This window comes from Haplochromis burtoni, unplaced genomic scaffold (assembly GCF_018398535.1).
Source record: "Haplochromis burtoni strain Fernald_Lab_line unplaced genomic scaffold, NCSU_Asbu1 Contig_164, whole genome shotgun sequence".
NCBI classification, from domain to species: Eukaryota; Metazoa; Chordata; class Actinopteri; order Cichliformes; family Cichlidae; genus Haplochromis; species Haplochromis burtoni.
Window position 1 is genome coordinate 713,683 of NW_024582525.1, and position 15,662 is coordinate 729,344.

The 15,662-nt window shown below is 43.6% G+C and overlaps 1 protein-coding gene across 7 annotated transcripts in view; it reads left to right on the top strand.

Annotated features, from left to right (window-relative positions):
• Positions 1–15,662, top strand: part of mef2aa (myocyte enhancer factor 2aa) — a 70,206-nt gene that overhangs the window by 40,603 nt on the left and 13,941 nt on the right. For 5 of the 7 annotated variants that reach the window (XM_005933043.2, XM_005933042.3, XM_005933050.3 and 2 more), the window contains 2 exons: positions 5,533–5,667; positions 7,033–7,255. In XM_005933043.2, coding sequence (XP_005933105.1) covers positions 5,533–5,667; positions 7,033–7,255 — 358 coding nt within the window. Of the gene's footprint in view, positions 1–5,333; positions 5,466–5,532; positions 5,668–7,032; positions 7,256–15,662 lie in introns of all 7 variants that reach the window. The other 2 variants (XM_005933048.3, XM_005933051.3) reach the window with 1 other exon arrangement.

Consider the following 15,662-nt stretch of genomic DNA (forward strand, 5'->3'; position numbering starts at 1 on the left):
TTGCCCACTTTCGACTTATGGTCCACTGACTTTGAGGCCTTAGATCATTGTTGTCTTCCATTGTCACTACTTTCAGGTGGGATTGAATCTCACTATTTATGTTGTTTTTCTAACAGCTGCAAGAGAACAATGTCAAAGTGTAATGTAGGCAGTCAAGTTGCCCCCTCCTGTTCGCTCTTCCTGTCCACTGAGTAACTAGACAATGGACTGTGCTAAAGGAAGGACATGAATCCAGTCTCATATCCTGATATCACTCCACTCTGTAATGTTTAATGGTCATGAGATTAAACAAGATATGTCTGGGAATTACAGAGGACTCCTTATCTAAAATCTCCTTGCTCTAGTCTCACAGTATGCGGTAGGAAATGGAGAAAAATGGATTCCTAGTAACCCAGTGCTGGACAGTTTCAAACAGCAGCTAAAGACCGACCTGAGGAAGTGTTTATTCCCCTTGAGTGAAGACTACAGCACCACCAGAGAGGAAAGGGAACATGGCGGCACTGAAAGATTGTTAAGATGTTATATAAGAGCAGAAATATCCCTTAGTAGATAAAAGCCTTCTTATAAGCCACCTCCCCATGCTGATTTCCTAGTACGTTAACACTCAAAGAAGCCCTTTGATAAGCACATTAGATGGAACGGCCTGGACACAATAGTGATGTCATGAGGATTAGCACGCTACCTTGCTTAGTGTAGCGGCAGACACAAGGGCTAATTCACAGCACTGCAGGGCAAGCGGGCCAAGATACCCGGCTGGAATGAGGTGAGGGGAGGCCGCAGGCACGGCAACCCGTTAAAATATGGCTTTTAACGGGGAGGCTTGAACAAACACTACGTGAATTAAACATTCATGATGTACTCCAGTTTATAACTACAGACTGTCTTTCCACAGAGGGCCTTGAATCGGAGCTGTGGTAAACCAGTCATAGGTCAGGCGGTGCTCTTCCAATAGTGAAAGCTACTGTAAGTATAGCCTTTTGCCGTGATTCAGGCACAATAGAAGAGACTGCAGAAACAGCCTCTTCATGCCCTCCTTTCAGCCATCCCCCCCCACAGTTTTGAAGTTTAGCTTTTATACCTAACCACTATCTTTCTCCTTTCACCCTCCCTTCTATTCATGTACAGTAGAGTACAGTACATGAATAAGTTAAGTGCAGAAAGCTCTCTTGACACAAGAGAGGGAGAACATCAGAAAGAAATGGTTTTCCAAGACTCACAGCAGCAGAGTAAATTGCTTGGACCCATCTCACTAAAAGTACTTCTCAAGAAACAGGTGATGTAGGTGGCTTATGCAATAGTTTGGGTTTTATTTTTAACCCGTTGAATGTGAAAATCCTGCTTAAAAGTAAACCTAGGAGGCAGAATTGAGCATAGTGATGTAAACTGATGATCTGTCATGCCTAATGACACACAGAAACTGTTCAAAGTTCACTTATTTTAGTAGCAGTCCGTGTCATTGCGCAGAATTGAATCAAAAAGAGAATTTATATTGATATCATATCAAAATGGAATGCAAGGTGAGATCTAACTGCTCTGCTGCTTCCTGTGCTGAACATACAGTGCAAACCTGAGGAGGCAATTACTGCGCTGAATGCTTCCCTTGGTAACAACTAGGTTATTAGTCAGGGCTCAGATGGAAATGACGGATAAATGTTTTCTTCAGGACAAGGAAGCTTCAAGGCCTCCTGCAATGGAAAATATTTTTTAAGAGAAGTATCACAAAAGCAAACTGATGGACACACTTACTATAGATGCACTCTCAGACAATAGGACCCAGTAGGTTTTGTCATCAGCCACTCAGCCTCATTTTTATTTCAAGAGCCAAATTTCTATCAATACAGGTTTGGACCACTGTGAGAAAATAGCAGCTGGCCTTGTTCCCACTCATCTTTGTGAGCTTCTCAGGGCCTCGTGAATAGATTACACAAGTTCCCTTGTCTATAGCCTTTGTAACCTTCTCCCGCAACAAACAGGCCGTATCTTTCATCAGACATGCTACTGAAAATCCCAGCCTCAGCTGCATTCACGTCCAGCCAACTATACTTTCCAAAAAGTACGAACCCCAAAGCTTGATTCAACATTTGAGAGACATTTTAAAGCTGCTTTTAACAAGCTGTTCATAATGCGGAAAAGAGAAAGTGGGTTTTTTGCTTCCTAATCATGTATTTTCTTCCTTTTCCGTGTCAGAACCCTGTAGCGTCTTACACTGGCATGTAAGAACTAAGTTGGTCTGTGGTTGGGGGGCCTTCAGGGATACATGTGGTCCCTGCTATGGCTATGTCTCCGTGAGTGTGCCTCTGATTGGCTGGCATGGGGAGCCAGGTCTTGACAGGTGTTTGGAAGAGGAGCACCTGTTTGGCCATGTGCTCATTTAGTGATCCGTTTACTGAGAGCTGTAGGCAGTGTCTGTGGGGGGGCACCCGAAAACATGCCAAGTAATTTAAAAAAAGAATTACAGCCATGCTTTACTTGCACTTCAATATTGCATTCATTAGAACAGTACAGTGATGAACTGTTGCACAACACAACACCTTCTCTTTGAAGATAATATGTATTGTAGTGACTCGTGTCATGTATCATAAAACACATCTGAGTCTCGCCTGCCCTTGACTGCTATTTGGTTCTTGCTCGCCCACTCTGCTTCTGCTACCCCTCCCTAAAAGGCTTGGACTAGTGGGTGTGGTGTACTGAAGGTTGGCCAGGCTTGTTGTGAAAGTGGAGCAACCCTGCCCATCTCGCACAGCCGTGCCCGACCAATCCGACCAAGATATTCCCATAATGAGCAGGTTGGAACTTAAATTAGCAGGTTGAGATCAGATCTTTGGCTCACTGGTGGAGAAAGTGCATAGCTTAACCCCAGTAAACACAGGCCTTTCAGGACACTAACTAAAGGGGGTTGCGTTCAGTAAACAGGAAATGAACCAGCAAGGCGTTTTCTTAGAATGAGAAGAATGCCTCCACTCTGTACCACACCAAACAGTAATGCATCTGTGGTACAGTGCTGGTCATTCATTATCCAGAGGATTTCTCTCTCTTGTGCTCCTTTGGGCACTATGTACACTTAACGTTTAAAGAGATGTGGGTGTTTTTTTGTTGTTGTTTCTTTCTTTCTGAGCTTCCTCATTTCGATCTCAGCTATGCACAGCTTAATTTCTCTCATTGCATGTTGCATACCAACATTGTTACTGAGTTTTAAAATATACATCCCTCAAAAAGAAAATGTACACGAAAACTGGAGGAGCAGTCGGGTGTTTAAAGTGGTCTAGTTTTAATGAGAAATTTTATTATGCAGGAGTCTCATACAACCCAGGTTTTAGGAAATGTGACTTACACTGAGGTTGTGGTGAGAACTGCTAGGTTAGCCACATTGTCTGCACAGACCTAAACGTACTGTCACATCGCTGTCAGAGGATGTAGCAGCTGTAGAAACCCCCCCTCCCCCATTCCCCTCACCACATTTACACACACACACACACAACGTACAGACATTGCACATATGCACCGCACACTCCTACTCACATAGTTTCTGTTTTTCTCTCTCTCACACACACAGACACACATTTTCCACTTTGCTGCATGATGAAGACCAGAAACAAGAGAGTAAGGTCTCATTAGTGTGTGTAGGTTCCTTTCCTCTGGTGTGCACTGTAACCCCTACATCCACAGGAGTCAGTGACCTTCCTGTAGACACGAGGTCTTCAAGATGGGGCAGGGTGCTGCTGTGGACCTGCAGCAGCCTGATAGAGAAGTCTTGGGAGCCTCGCATAAATCATGTTTTGATGTACACTGCCTAGATATCACAAACTGTCACATGCTGTCAGCAAGTCTTGTTAACACTGCTTTTCAGAGCTGTAATGAGGAGCAGGGAATAGCCTGTATGAAAGTGAGCAAAAGAGCTTAGTTTCATGGCATGTTTCTTACCTCGCTAAAGTTAGAATAGGCTCTTTATAACATCACAACGGACCACCTTATGTTGCTATAATTTCTCAATGACCTGCACAAATAAGCATATGTAACCAATTTTTGATAATCGCACATTCATTAACTTTGATCAGAGTATGCAAGTGCCAACCATACTAATTTGCAGACTAGGTGTGCTCAGCTGTAGAGTCGTTTTGTGCAGGGCATTCTAATAAATGTGAAATATATAGCCATGCACATGCATAGGCTGTGGGGACAGGAATGGATACAAGAAAAGAAAAAGGGAGTTTCCAGGTGAAGGGTGAATTGGTGAAAGTGACTTTTCCAGTTTATCCTAGTCTTCTACACTCTAGCCCACTGTGTTTGTAAATTGTTTTTCTGATTTTCTGAAAAGAAAAAACAGAGTAGAATATTTTCACATGTAATTTGGTTTAAAGTACAGTACTGGTCAAAGGTTGCAGGTACATTTGCGAATGATTACCTTGACAAAAAGTGCAAAGATTTAAAAAAGTTATCTATTATTCAACCTTAAAATGTTAGCACATCTATGACATAGCCTTACACAGAGTTTATCCAGTTATTCAGCTGTGAGATTATCTCAAGCATCTTGAGGAACTCACCACTATTTGTCTGAAATTGGGTTAACTCAGTGTCTGCTTTATACTGTATATTTAAAAACTGGGCATCAATGTGCCTTAAACCTACATTCTTTCTAATGGCGAGCAAGGGGGTGGTGCTCATCTGGTTGCAAAAATAAAATCCTATTGTACGGAAGTCTATTATTAAGTTGTTCTACTGCCTACTTTATTTATTACCTCAGTAAGCGTTTTTTCCCCCTATGCGATTATGATCTCGATTGCTAGTTTCAGGCCTTATTTACCATAACGTGCTGTTTTATTTCATAAATTCTAGCCGAGTAAAATTGGCAGTAAAGCAGGTTATGCTTTAGGGAGTAGTTACTTTATGACATGTGACACTTTATCAGCCATATCCACCTCTCTATAAGATGGCAGCGGCCAAAGTGCTTAGTCTGTGGCTTCAAAATGAGTCCACAAACCAATGGGTGACATCACATTGGCTTTTTTATAAATACAGTCTATGGCATCTTCTGTCTCTTCGTTTGATCCTAGACTGACTCAGTGATGTTGTATGGGGGCCATACCATCTGTTACAGACCTGTTGTTTTTCTCAGCACTGAAGACATGTATTTATGGCTGACTGTGTCTGTAATGCTACAGAATTATTTTGTGACAGATCAGTTTCCTCCTAATGTTAAGCATTAGTATAAAAATGTACAGTTCTGATGTTCATAAAACTTTTGCACAGTGTTGTATATAACAGGTAACAAGCAACATAAACACAGGACTACTTCTTGTACATTGTTTCTTTTCAACTGTGCAATTTCATTTCAGAAATTGAGAAACAAAGGCCATAATGACTGTGCTAGTCCTGATCCTGATGACTGTTTTGGGCACAGCCCCCTCATGGATGACCATTTCGGCAAACTAAGCGAAGACAGTGATTTAATGTACAAGCGCTGCGGTGTAAGTACTTCCTTTGTCCCCTGCTGTTTTGTGTTGATTCCTGTCTTTATGTTGATGTTCACTACAGGCGCTAAACAAGAAAGAACACAGAGGTTGTGATAGCCCGGACCCCGATGCCTCATATGTCCTCACTCCTCACACAGAAGAAAAGTATAAAAAAATTAATGAGGAGTTTGATAATATGATGAGAAATCATAAAATCGTAAGTACTGTAAATGCAATGTTCTTGCTTGGCTTTGTGGCACAACGGATTTTTGGCTCTTTTTTTTCTCCATTTAACTCTTTCCTCTTTTTGTTGTCCCTCCGAAGATTTCCGTTAACTTCTTTCAGACCTACACTAAAGATTAATGCCCCCTTTACTGGGTGTGCATTTGTTCCTTACGTTGAGTTGTTTTGCCGCTGATATTTTGGCACACCCTGATAAGATCACATTTCATTAACAGATGAAATGTTGCATGCTTCTGCTAGAAAGATTACACCCTAGTATCATAGTCATGTTATCACAAATCAAACTGCAATCACTATCTCAACATAATGAATTTACAGTAAATACCCTAAGAGTAATGTGAGTGTTTATTATAAACAGTTGCAGATCCTTTAATTTAAGGGTGTTTTTTTTGCCATCTCAATCCAGATTTCTATTCGATTGGTAAAAAAAATAAATATTTTTTTGTCTCCGTAGGACCTTAATAATCCAACATTTTCATTCTTCTTTTCAAATTATATCTCTTCATCGTTACACTGCACTAATATTTACACCGTCCTGTTCCCTTCTCCAAGTACCACACTGGCTCTGTCTTTCAAGATATCACAGATCTCTTGTGATCTTATCACACGTGACAATATTAGACTTGTGCAAGAACATAGTGCTTACTAAGAAGCAGTTGTTTTCTCTATGTTCCTGACATGAAGAGCATCACTTTGCCATTAACAAACTAATGATAACACCCAACTGGCTCACTGGATAATGCTATAATGAAATGTTCTCACTGCCACCTGTCATTCTCACTTAAAGCTTTGCACAGTCAGCACTTTGTGGGTAAATGCAAATGAGTTGTGATTCTTGTAGATGTCTGGGTTGCAAGTCCCCACCACCGCTGTGTGTTTTGCAGAGAAACACATTACACAATGGTGTTTCAAAAGGAAAATCTATGTGTCTAGTGCTGACTGCTGCAATGCACAGTGATCACCTGACAGCATGTTTTTATATTTTGGGTTTTGTAAGTTATTATTTGTGTATGTTGTGATATTACTTGAAGATTTGTGTGTATTCTCTATGTATGATGTTAATGAGAATGATGGTTATGAATGTTTATTAAAGTACCATGAATAAATATTATGTTATGTATACTATAAAGCATACAAAGCCGACAATGTAGGAGGTCTCCTTTGCAGTACTTCAATCTGCCCTGCCTGCCTGTTTTGTGAATCTGTTTATTAAAGCTAACCTTCAAGTGGAGCTTGCTGTTAATGATGCCATGACAACCAGTGACTCATCAGACTCATCGGAGCTTGGATTTTTAGTGTAATCTGTGTAAATATTTGTGTGTTTGTCTCCCTCTTCTAGCCCACAGCATTGCCTCAGCAGAACTTCTCCATGCATGTGGCAGTGCCTGTATCCAATCCTAATGCCATGTACCAGGCAGGAGGGACTCTGGGCAGCCAGGGCCTGGCAGCCGCCACAGCTTCTCTGAGTGAGAGTGGGATGCTGTCCCCTCCACAGGCCTCTCTGCACAGGAATGTTGGCTCTGGTGGAGGATCCCAGAGGCCCACCAGTGCAGGCAGTGCAGGTCAGTGGATAACAATCTCACTTCGATTTTTGTTAATGGTGGTTAAGGCAGTTTCCCACCAAATTGATACAAGAGTCGGTCTCACCAACATCAGAAATATTATCAAAGTTTTATTTGCAATAGTTTGAAAAGAGTAGCTCAACAAATTTGGAAACTGCTGTTTTTGACTTTTCAGAATTTGCTGAGGAGATCAGTATCACTCTTATATCCCTGTTGAACATGGAGTTGGAGGCCAGAAGTTTGTTAACCTAGCTTAGCATAAAGAGTGGAGACAATGGGTAGCAGCATGCAAGTTCACTTAATTTTATAAGCGGGATATATGTTGTGAAGAATCGACATACAAATTAATCTTGGATCCAATCAATTTTCCAGACTTGTCGGCTTTATTTGTAAAAAAGCATCCTGGCCCCTTTGATGGAAATTGTATCAACAACATTTATGTATCACTTTTACTGTTTCAAATAAATACATGCCAGTTAACGTTATGGGATTGGTATGCTCACAATTAAGACCGATCTGCAACAGAACAACCCAAGAAAGAAAAAGAAAGTTCAGACATTACCAGACGTTTGAGGACAAGCGCAGACTTTTGGCTAAGAGACGTAAGTAAAAAGAGAGGCTGCACACAGGAGCAGGGGGGATATGAGGACAGGGTGCACAGAGAGGCAAGGGAATATGAGAGGTGGGAATGGGGCACACACATGGCAGTGTGGACGGAAATGCTGGAAGCTCTGGGGCTAGATATTGAGATGCAGTCCCATCTCAAGGGTACGGGGAAAAAAAAACCAATAAATGTGACCTATGTCTGAATGACAGAGTTCAGGCACTTGACAAAGCCAATAATGTTGCATACTTCAGATAGATTAGAGAAAACTTGACTGATCTAGCTTTTACCTCTTTAGTTTCATATGCATAAATAGGTTTGCGTTATCTAGGTTGTCCACATTTAACCTCTGAGTGGTCTCTATCTCAAATGGTTTTCAACTTTTTGTCCAAAATGGTCTCCAGGGTAAGTGAGCTAATGTCAAGTCGTCATTCAACACCTCTTATCTGATCTTTGGTGGATATATTTTTTTCACATCCTCTGAGATGCTCATTGTTACACCTTTTACTGTATCTGCATAGTGGAAAAATGATGTCAGTGACACTAGTACTGGTATGACTGGTTGGACTCAGTCAGTTCGGTTGGCTTTTGCAAGATTTCACTACAATGCCTTTGATGGGAGCACATGCAGCAAGGTGTGAAATGCCTCACTGACATTTGACCACATATCAGTAGTAACATGTTCTTGTTTACTGGGGGTATACTAAATGATAATTTTCTAGAATAACTCATCCCTTGTGATTAATAACTGTAAAGCATTTATCTTTTTTTTTTTAGATGATTCTGGTGGCATGCTAGCATTATATTCTTTTGACCTAAGTGCATTGCTTAAATGTGTGTGAAACATCACTCAGAGGTGCACAAATTCAGAATTACACAAGTAACCGTTTTCTGAACGTGCCTCCTCACAGTGGAATGCTGCATTCCTCATCCTCGACTTGATAAACAAGCTGAAAACAAACAAGTTGCTCTCTTTAATCACATATTGAAAATTTCCTCACCATAAGGACCCTGGCAGAGCACGTTCCACTCTTTCGTGCACTGTGAAGATAGAGCTACATGACATTTTCATGTCTGGTCTGCCATCTCCATCACATGCTCTGCTAGCTTGCAGAAAGATGCAGATGGTTAATCATATCACTCTGTGCATCTTATTAGGTGGCATGCTGGATACCACAGACCTTTCAGTGCCAAGTGGTGCGGGCTCTAGCCCAGCGGGTAAGTCCTCCTGGAGAGATTCATTAGCTCTCTGTAGCTCTGCCCAACAGGCTTCCTGTTTAGCAAATGAGCTGGATAGTAGCATATCTATTTGTGATTGGCTAAAGACAGTCGTCAGTACCACTGACTGATTGGTTTGACTGTCTTTCCATTGCATGCAAAGGGCACACATGTCCTCTTAACAGAGAGCATGCACAATATGCTTGGTAAACGCACGTTTGAGAGATGGGAAATGGTTCCACAGCATTAAACCCTGTGTGATGTTTGTACTTCAAAGCGGTAAAAGAGTGGGGCAATTAGCTGTCTTACTGACACGGGCAGGTAAATAAACCCAGTGTTTCCTTTAAGCTGGTCGCCTCTACACAGTTCCCTCTTCTCCTGTTTCCTTCCCGTCTGTTGACAGGTGCATCTGTTCCCCCCTGACTGCCCTGGCAGCCCTTATAAGGCTGGAGAGGGTCTGTAAGATGCCTAGACCAGCATAACCCTGTAGGTATTCAGGCCATGTCATTCCACTAAGTCCTTAGTACACAATGACCGGACAGCCTGTCATGAGTGAAAAGTGTCGTGTGACACGTGGAGGCAGGTGGATTTTTAACTCTTTCCTTATTTTGTTTAGCAAACTGGCAAACTGCATGACAATCAAAGGTAATAACAATTTGAAGAACACTAGGATATAAGCTTTAAGAGATTTTAGGCTCGGCCTTAGTCACAGAGTTTAAAGACAACCAAAAAGAAAGTGCTCGGTTGGTTTTAAGTTTGGGTGTGGCACCAGGTCAGGGTAAAGTCAGGAGCCTCTGCCAAGGGGCGTCAGCATTTGGCACTGTATGGGCATGTTGCAGCTGTTGTTTGCAACAAGTGTGTAGCAGAGCATAGGCTACGAGGAGGACTAACTTCTCTAGCCCTGATGTCAGATGACCATTCCTGAAATGCTTATGATTTTCCCAAGTAGCCGAGTGTGACCACAGTAGAGGCATTTCAAAGCAGCCAGATGGAAGATGTGTTGTGTGATATCTTCTCCCCATTTAATAGTTTTAAGTACTTTCAAACTTTTTTTTCTAAGTTAAGCAAAAGGCAATTTTTTTAATCCCATTCAACTATTAGAGTGTGATAGCCGCTTTATTTATTAGCTTTTTGTGTAAAATTTCTCCATCTTACAGGCGCACGTACTGTATATGCATGCACGATACCACAGCGAACATCACTGGCAACATTTTCTGGCAGATAAATGTCAGTTGTTCTCTCTAAAATAAGCCATCTGTTGTTCTTGTCTAGTTTCTCATTCAGTTAATGGCTTGAAAGCTAATACACCTCCACAAACCAAACTGCTTCTCTTTAAGCCTCATTTTATGTGATTGAGTAGTGTGTGTACTTCACTGAGTGACAGTGCATCGCTTCTTACAACAGCTCATACAATAACACCTAATTACAAGCTCTGGTCCTTGACTGGTGAGAAAGTTGTGGTGAAAACGAAGGATTCAGGAGAGTGCTCTCTGGTATGCAGTATGGTTGCGAGCTGTATACATGCCTTCATTAATACTGAATGATTGCAAGGTCTTGAAACACATTTTCAAAGTTTGTTTGCATGCCCACCAGATGTCATTAAGTAACAGGCTCAGTGGTGCCGGAGTTTGTTTTCTGAAAGTTGTTTTTCTTCGTTGTAGTTTTACTTTATTAATCTTAGGCTGCTTGGATGTCCGCAGTTGCTGAATAATGAGGGATACTTTCCAACGTCAAATGCGTGTTTCAGTTTTTCTTCAGTCTAAAATTTTTTTGGGGCGTGAACAGTTATTCCATCTGACTTCATTCTTAGCAGTTACACTTGGGACATCCTGTCTCAAATTAGTTTGCTGAGATACAACAAAAGGACCGCAGGCTACATGGCATCTAGCTATTATTGGAAAACTGCATTTGGAGCCCCTTGATTCACTTCTATCATTTCTTCTCATTCATCAAGACTCCCCCCTCCCTTTTTTTTTTTGCTTGAGCCTGGCGCGTGTGGGATGTTGGACACAATAAGTCACAGTGTTTTCTTTCCCCAAACTTAAAATGAAAACCGAATGTTTCACTTGTAAACACAGGGGTTTATGTAATACCCCTTACCAGACCATTTTAATAATTCAGAACAATGAACAGAAACCAAACAGCTTTCAGCGTGCACAGGTTTCAGTCAGAGAGGATTTACCAGCACAACCAATCTGTTAAGAGAAGTCTGAATATAGAATGAGAGCAGAAAGGCCCGGTGACATGCCCTATGCTGAAGGCTTGGTCTTAACTTGTGTCTGTTACCTTGGATCCCATTGAACTTTGCCGTGTATTTGTTCAGACGTGTTTTCATCCTCACTTATTTTCAAAGAATTATTTCCTTCACTCATCGTCAGACGTATGAAGTCATAATCAAACTCACATTGCACACATAAGCAAGTCAGGTGGGTTATTCCGTGTCTAAATGAGCCAGTAAACACAAGACTGTGGGTCTTTGTGTCTCCGACCGGTAATGAAATCGCCAATAGTGTGACACAAATGTATTTTAAATGAGGTGGCGAAAGGACATAACTGAAATGTTAATAGATACAGTGTGACAATATTACAATTTAAGTCATGTAGAATTAGAAATATTACAACAGGAACGCTGTGAGTTTTTCTTTTACGTTTCTGAGAATATTCACATTTGGAAAATAGAGAAAGTGTTCTTCATTTTTTGCCTCCTCGATTGTAACATTTTTTCAAATGCTCTGCCAGGGTGTTTATGGTGAGGGAATTTTCAATATGTGATTAAAGAGGGCAACTCGTTTGTTTTCAGCTTGTTTATCAAGTCGGAGGATGAGGAATGCAATACACATATACACTACCTCAGCCTATGAGTAAGCAAGACGACTTATCAGTGGATGTCTACATTTTTTTTTTTTTTTTTTTTTTTTTTTTTTTTTTTTCCCTTTTTTCTTTTTAAGAAATAGGACAGGGGGAATGAATGAGAGAAAGAGGGGGAGAGAAAGAAAGAAAACCAAAGGGGAGAAGAGACGGTGAGAAGGGGGGAGAAAAAAAAAAAAAACAACAACAACTCCTGGGTCACCTGTATGGAGAAAAAAACAAAAAAAAACAAACAAACAACAAAAAAAACAAACAGAGGAGACAGCAAACAACAAAGAGCAACATAATAATAGAGAAAACAAAGCACCATCACAATAAACTAGCTAGTCATAGATATCAATAGTTACTGAATAATAAACGATATTGTGCAGCACGCAAGATAGACAGCGCACAGTGTGCTTTGAGGCAGCAGCCAAGAAAGCTTTAGTCCGCGTCTGTGAATACCCATGTGTACACCTGTGTGCATACCTGTGTGGATCAGCATGCTTGCATTCCAAAGGTTTCTCCATGTAATGATCTGCTAGGGAGTGTGGGGGGGCCACAGCCCCGTCCTCCAGGGTGTGAAGCGGGTATGGAGGAGATCAAAACTCCAGACATCCAGAGGCCCCCAGAACACAAGAGACCACGGAAGACCAACAGAGGGGCAGCCGCGCCACTGTTCCAGTAAGAGCTGAGGAGAGTCCCAGATGAGGGCTCGCCCAGCAGCCGCGGAGCAGAAGCCAGGGGGAGTTGCAGTGACGCGCCCGTGAGCTCCGCCGGCCCCCAGCTGTGCCTGAGTGACCGAGCCCCAGGCCGAGAGGCCGGGGGCACCCCACCTCCAAAGGGGGCCCGAGCGAGCCCCAGGCCCCAGGCCCCGACAAGCGGCCGCCAAGGAGTGAGCCGGTGTGTACCCGGACGCCCACCCCCAGACACAAAGAACCACCAGCACACCGACACCTGAGGGAGTCCGCCACCGGCAGGGGAAGTGGTGGTGGGTAGAGATAGGCCTCCAAACCTTGGAGGGCCTGAGGTGTCCCCAGAGAGGTGGCGTCTGATACCCAACCTGACATATAGACACAGACATACAGGCACACACAGACACAAACATCCATTCCCACCCTCATGCTCTCATGTGCACTCACTCCACACTCAACCAACGTGGAGACAGACATAAAGAGACGCTGTACACACAATCACACTCCCCAAGCGTACTCTACAAACCGGGTCTAGGTACCCTTGCCCCTGGAGGGGGGAATTGCACCCAGACCCAGGTGGTGTTACCCTTTTCCCTGCGGTGGGGAGAGGCAGACCACCCCGACTCCGCAGCAGCAGGGAGGCCCCACACCCCAGACCGCAGCCGGACGGCCAACTCCTCCTACTAGCCCTCCCGCTCCAGCAGGCCGCAGAGAATGGGGGTGGGAGAAGACTCCAAACCTCCCTCCACCCGCTCATTGTAGTGTTGATGCATATGTGATCTAAGGTGCAATTAAAACCCAGGAGGGCATGGAGCTACCTGCCAAGGAGCAGCAGGTAAGCGCATAGTCCCTCCTGCTAGCCCTCAATGACTAAGTGTATTTAAAATTGAGAGGTGGGCAAGGACGTCAGGGGTGAGGTATACACCCTGATGGTAATTTGGACTCCGTGATTGTGCCCACCCCCAAGATCCTATATGTATGTGTAATGAGAGTGTGAATAATGTGAATGTCTAAGTTGTGGGATAAAATTGAGGCAGAGGCAGCCAGAAGGGGACAGAGGGGGGGGTAGCCTCCTCTGCACCCTGGTGACATACCCCTACTCCAAGGCCCTGCATGTGTGGGTGGTTGTGAAGGAGCGGGAAGAGGGAGGCAGCTGGAGATGGGGAGGGAAGGAAGGGAGGGGCAGGTAACCCCTCCCTGGGGCCAGCTCCCCCGCTGACCCCAGTAGGCACTCCCACCCTTCGCGACCCGCCAGGGAAAGGGGGCCCAGGCCCATCAGACCGGGGCCCAGTGCAGTAGCGCCCCCCGGCTCCACAGAGCCCTGGACAGTCCACCCAACCCCACCACAGAGAAAACTGCACCCACCCCACCATCCATTCATCTTCCAGACTACATAAGACGGTAAACGCCCAGGCTGAGATCTTCCTCCACCTCTCCTGTATCTCCCCCTCCTGCAGAGAGTTCCTGAAGAGAAGAAAGCTCCTGCAAGATGTAACCATCCCCCCCACCAGTTGAAGAGCCCCCCAGGCGGCTCGACGCACCGGCGGCACCCTGCTCCAGGGCCGGGCCCCCATGCACCCACCTGCCCACAACCCCGGCAACACACAAACCAGGACCCAAGCCCCCGAGGCCCGGCCCGGGCCCCAGCCCAGAGACGGAGCGCCCCCAGAACCTCACGCCCATCCCGGACCCACCCAGGGGCAGCCAGGTTGCCAGGTCAGTAACCCACGTCCGTCAGCACAGACCCTCCCCTAGCCCCGCTGCACGCAGCCGCGAGGAAACAGTCACCTGAGAGCCAACAGAGCCCCCAACCGGACGTGACCGCTACCCCGGGTTGAGCCTCCCAAGGAAGATGCCTCCGGGGAACCCCCCGACGCCCTAAGCCTGTCCTTACCCCCTCACCAATCACAACAGTGAAGGCGGGACCAAACTATGACCCCCCACCCCCACTAGGTGATGGAGCTGATAAAAGGGGCCCAGAGCAATTGATCTAATGGGGTGGCAGAGGCTGTGTCAAGACTAATGTAATCTAATAGATAATTTCTATATTGGTTAGAATTAAGATTATTTTTATTTTTCCAGTTCATGAGGACTGTTTTCTTGGCTATGCATAGGGCAGTGAAAACCATATGGGCTATATTCTTTTCTGAAGTGACATTATCTAAGCTGCCCAACAAACACACTAAGGGGGAAGTTGGAATGTTACATTTCAGACACTTCGATAAGTCTTCACATATCTCGCGCCAAAACTTCTGAACTGGTGGACAGAACCAAAGAGCGTGGATGTAATTGTCTGGTGTATTGCCTTGACAGTGTGAGCAGTTGTTGGAAGATGTAAAGCCCATCTTGAACATCCGATGACCTGTATAGTGCACTCTATGTAGTATTTTGTATTGTATTAATTGCAGACTGGGATTTTTAATTAATTTAAAGGTTTTTAAGCAAATCTGAGACCAGAAGTTTTGGTCTAAGCTGACTGATAAATCTGCTTCCCACTTTGCAATAGGAAGGGATATTGATTCATCTAATTTAGAAAGTGTTCTGTATATTTTAGATAATAATTTGGGGGATTTAAGAGTAAGAAAATGTGCCGCACTTAGTGGTGTTTGCAATTCAACTTGACTTGAGGTTAAATTCTTTTTTACTATGGATTTAATTTGTTGATATCTCTAAAAATCCTTTCTTGTTGATCCCATATTGTTCAACTAGTCTGTCAAATGGAATAAATCTGTTCCTCTCTAATATATGTTCTAAGTATTTAATTCCTTTACAACTCCATTCTGGGAAATTAATCATATCTATTGTTTTGTAATATGTCAGGGTTATACCAGATAGGTGTACGTTTGCATGGGATTAATGAAGACTCCGTTATTTTTAGAAACTCCCACCATGCTGTCAGAGAAAAGCTGATGTTGATACTTTTAAAGCATTCATGTCTTTTGATGTTTGAGCTGATAAATGGTAGGTCTGAAATCTCTAGATCCTTGCATAGTGCCTGTTCAACATCTAGCCAGGGCTCAACTAAGAAGGTATGTTTTAACCA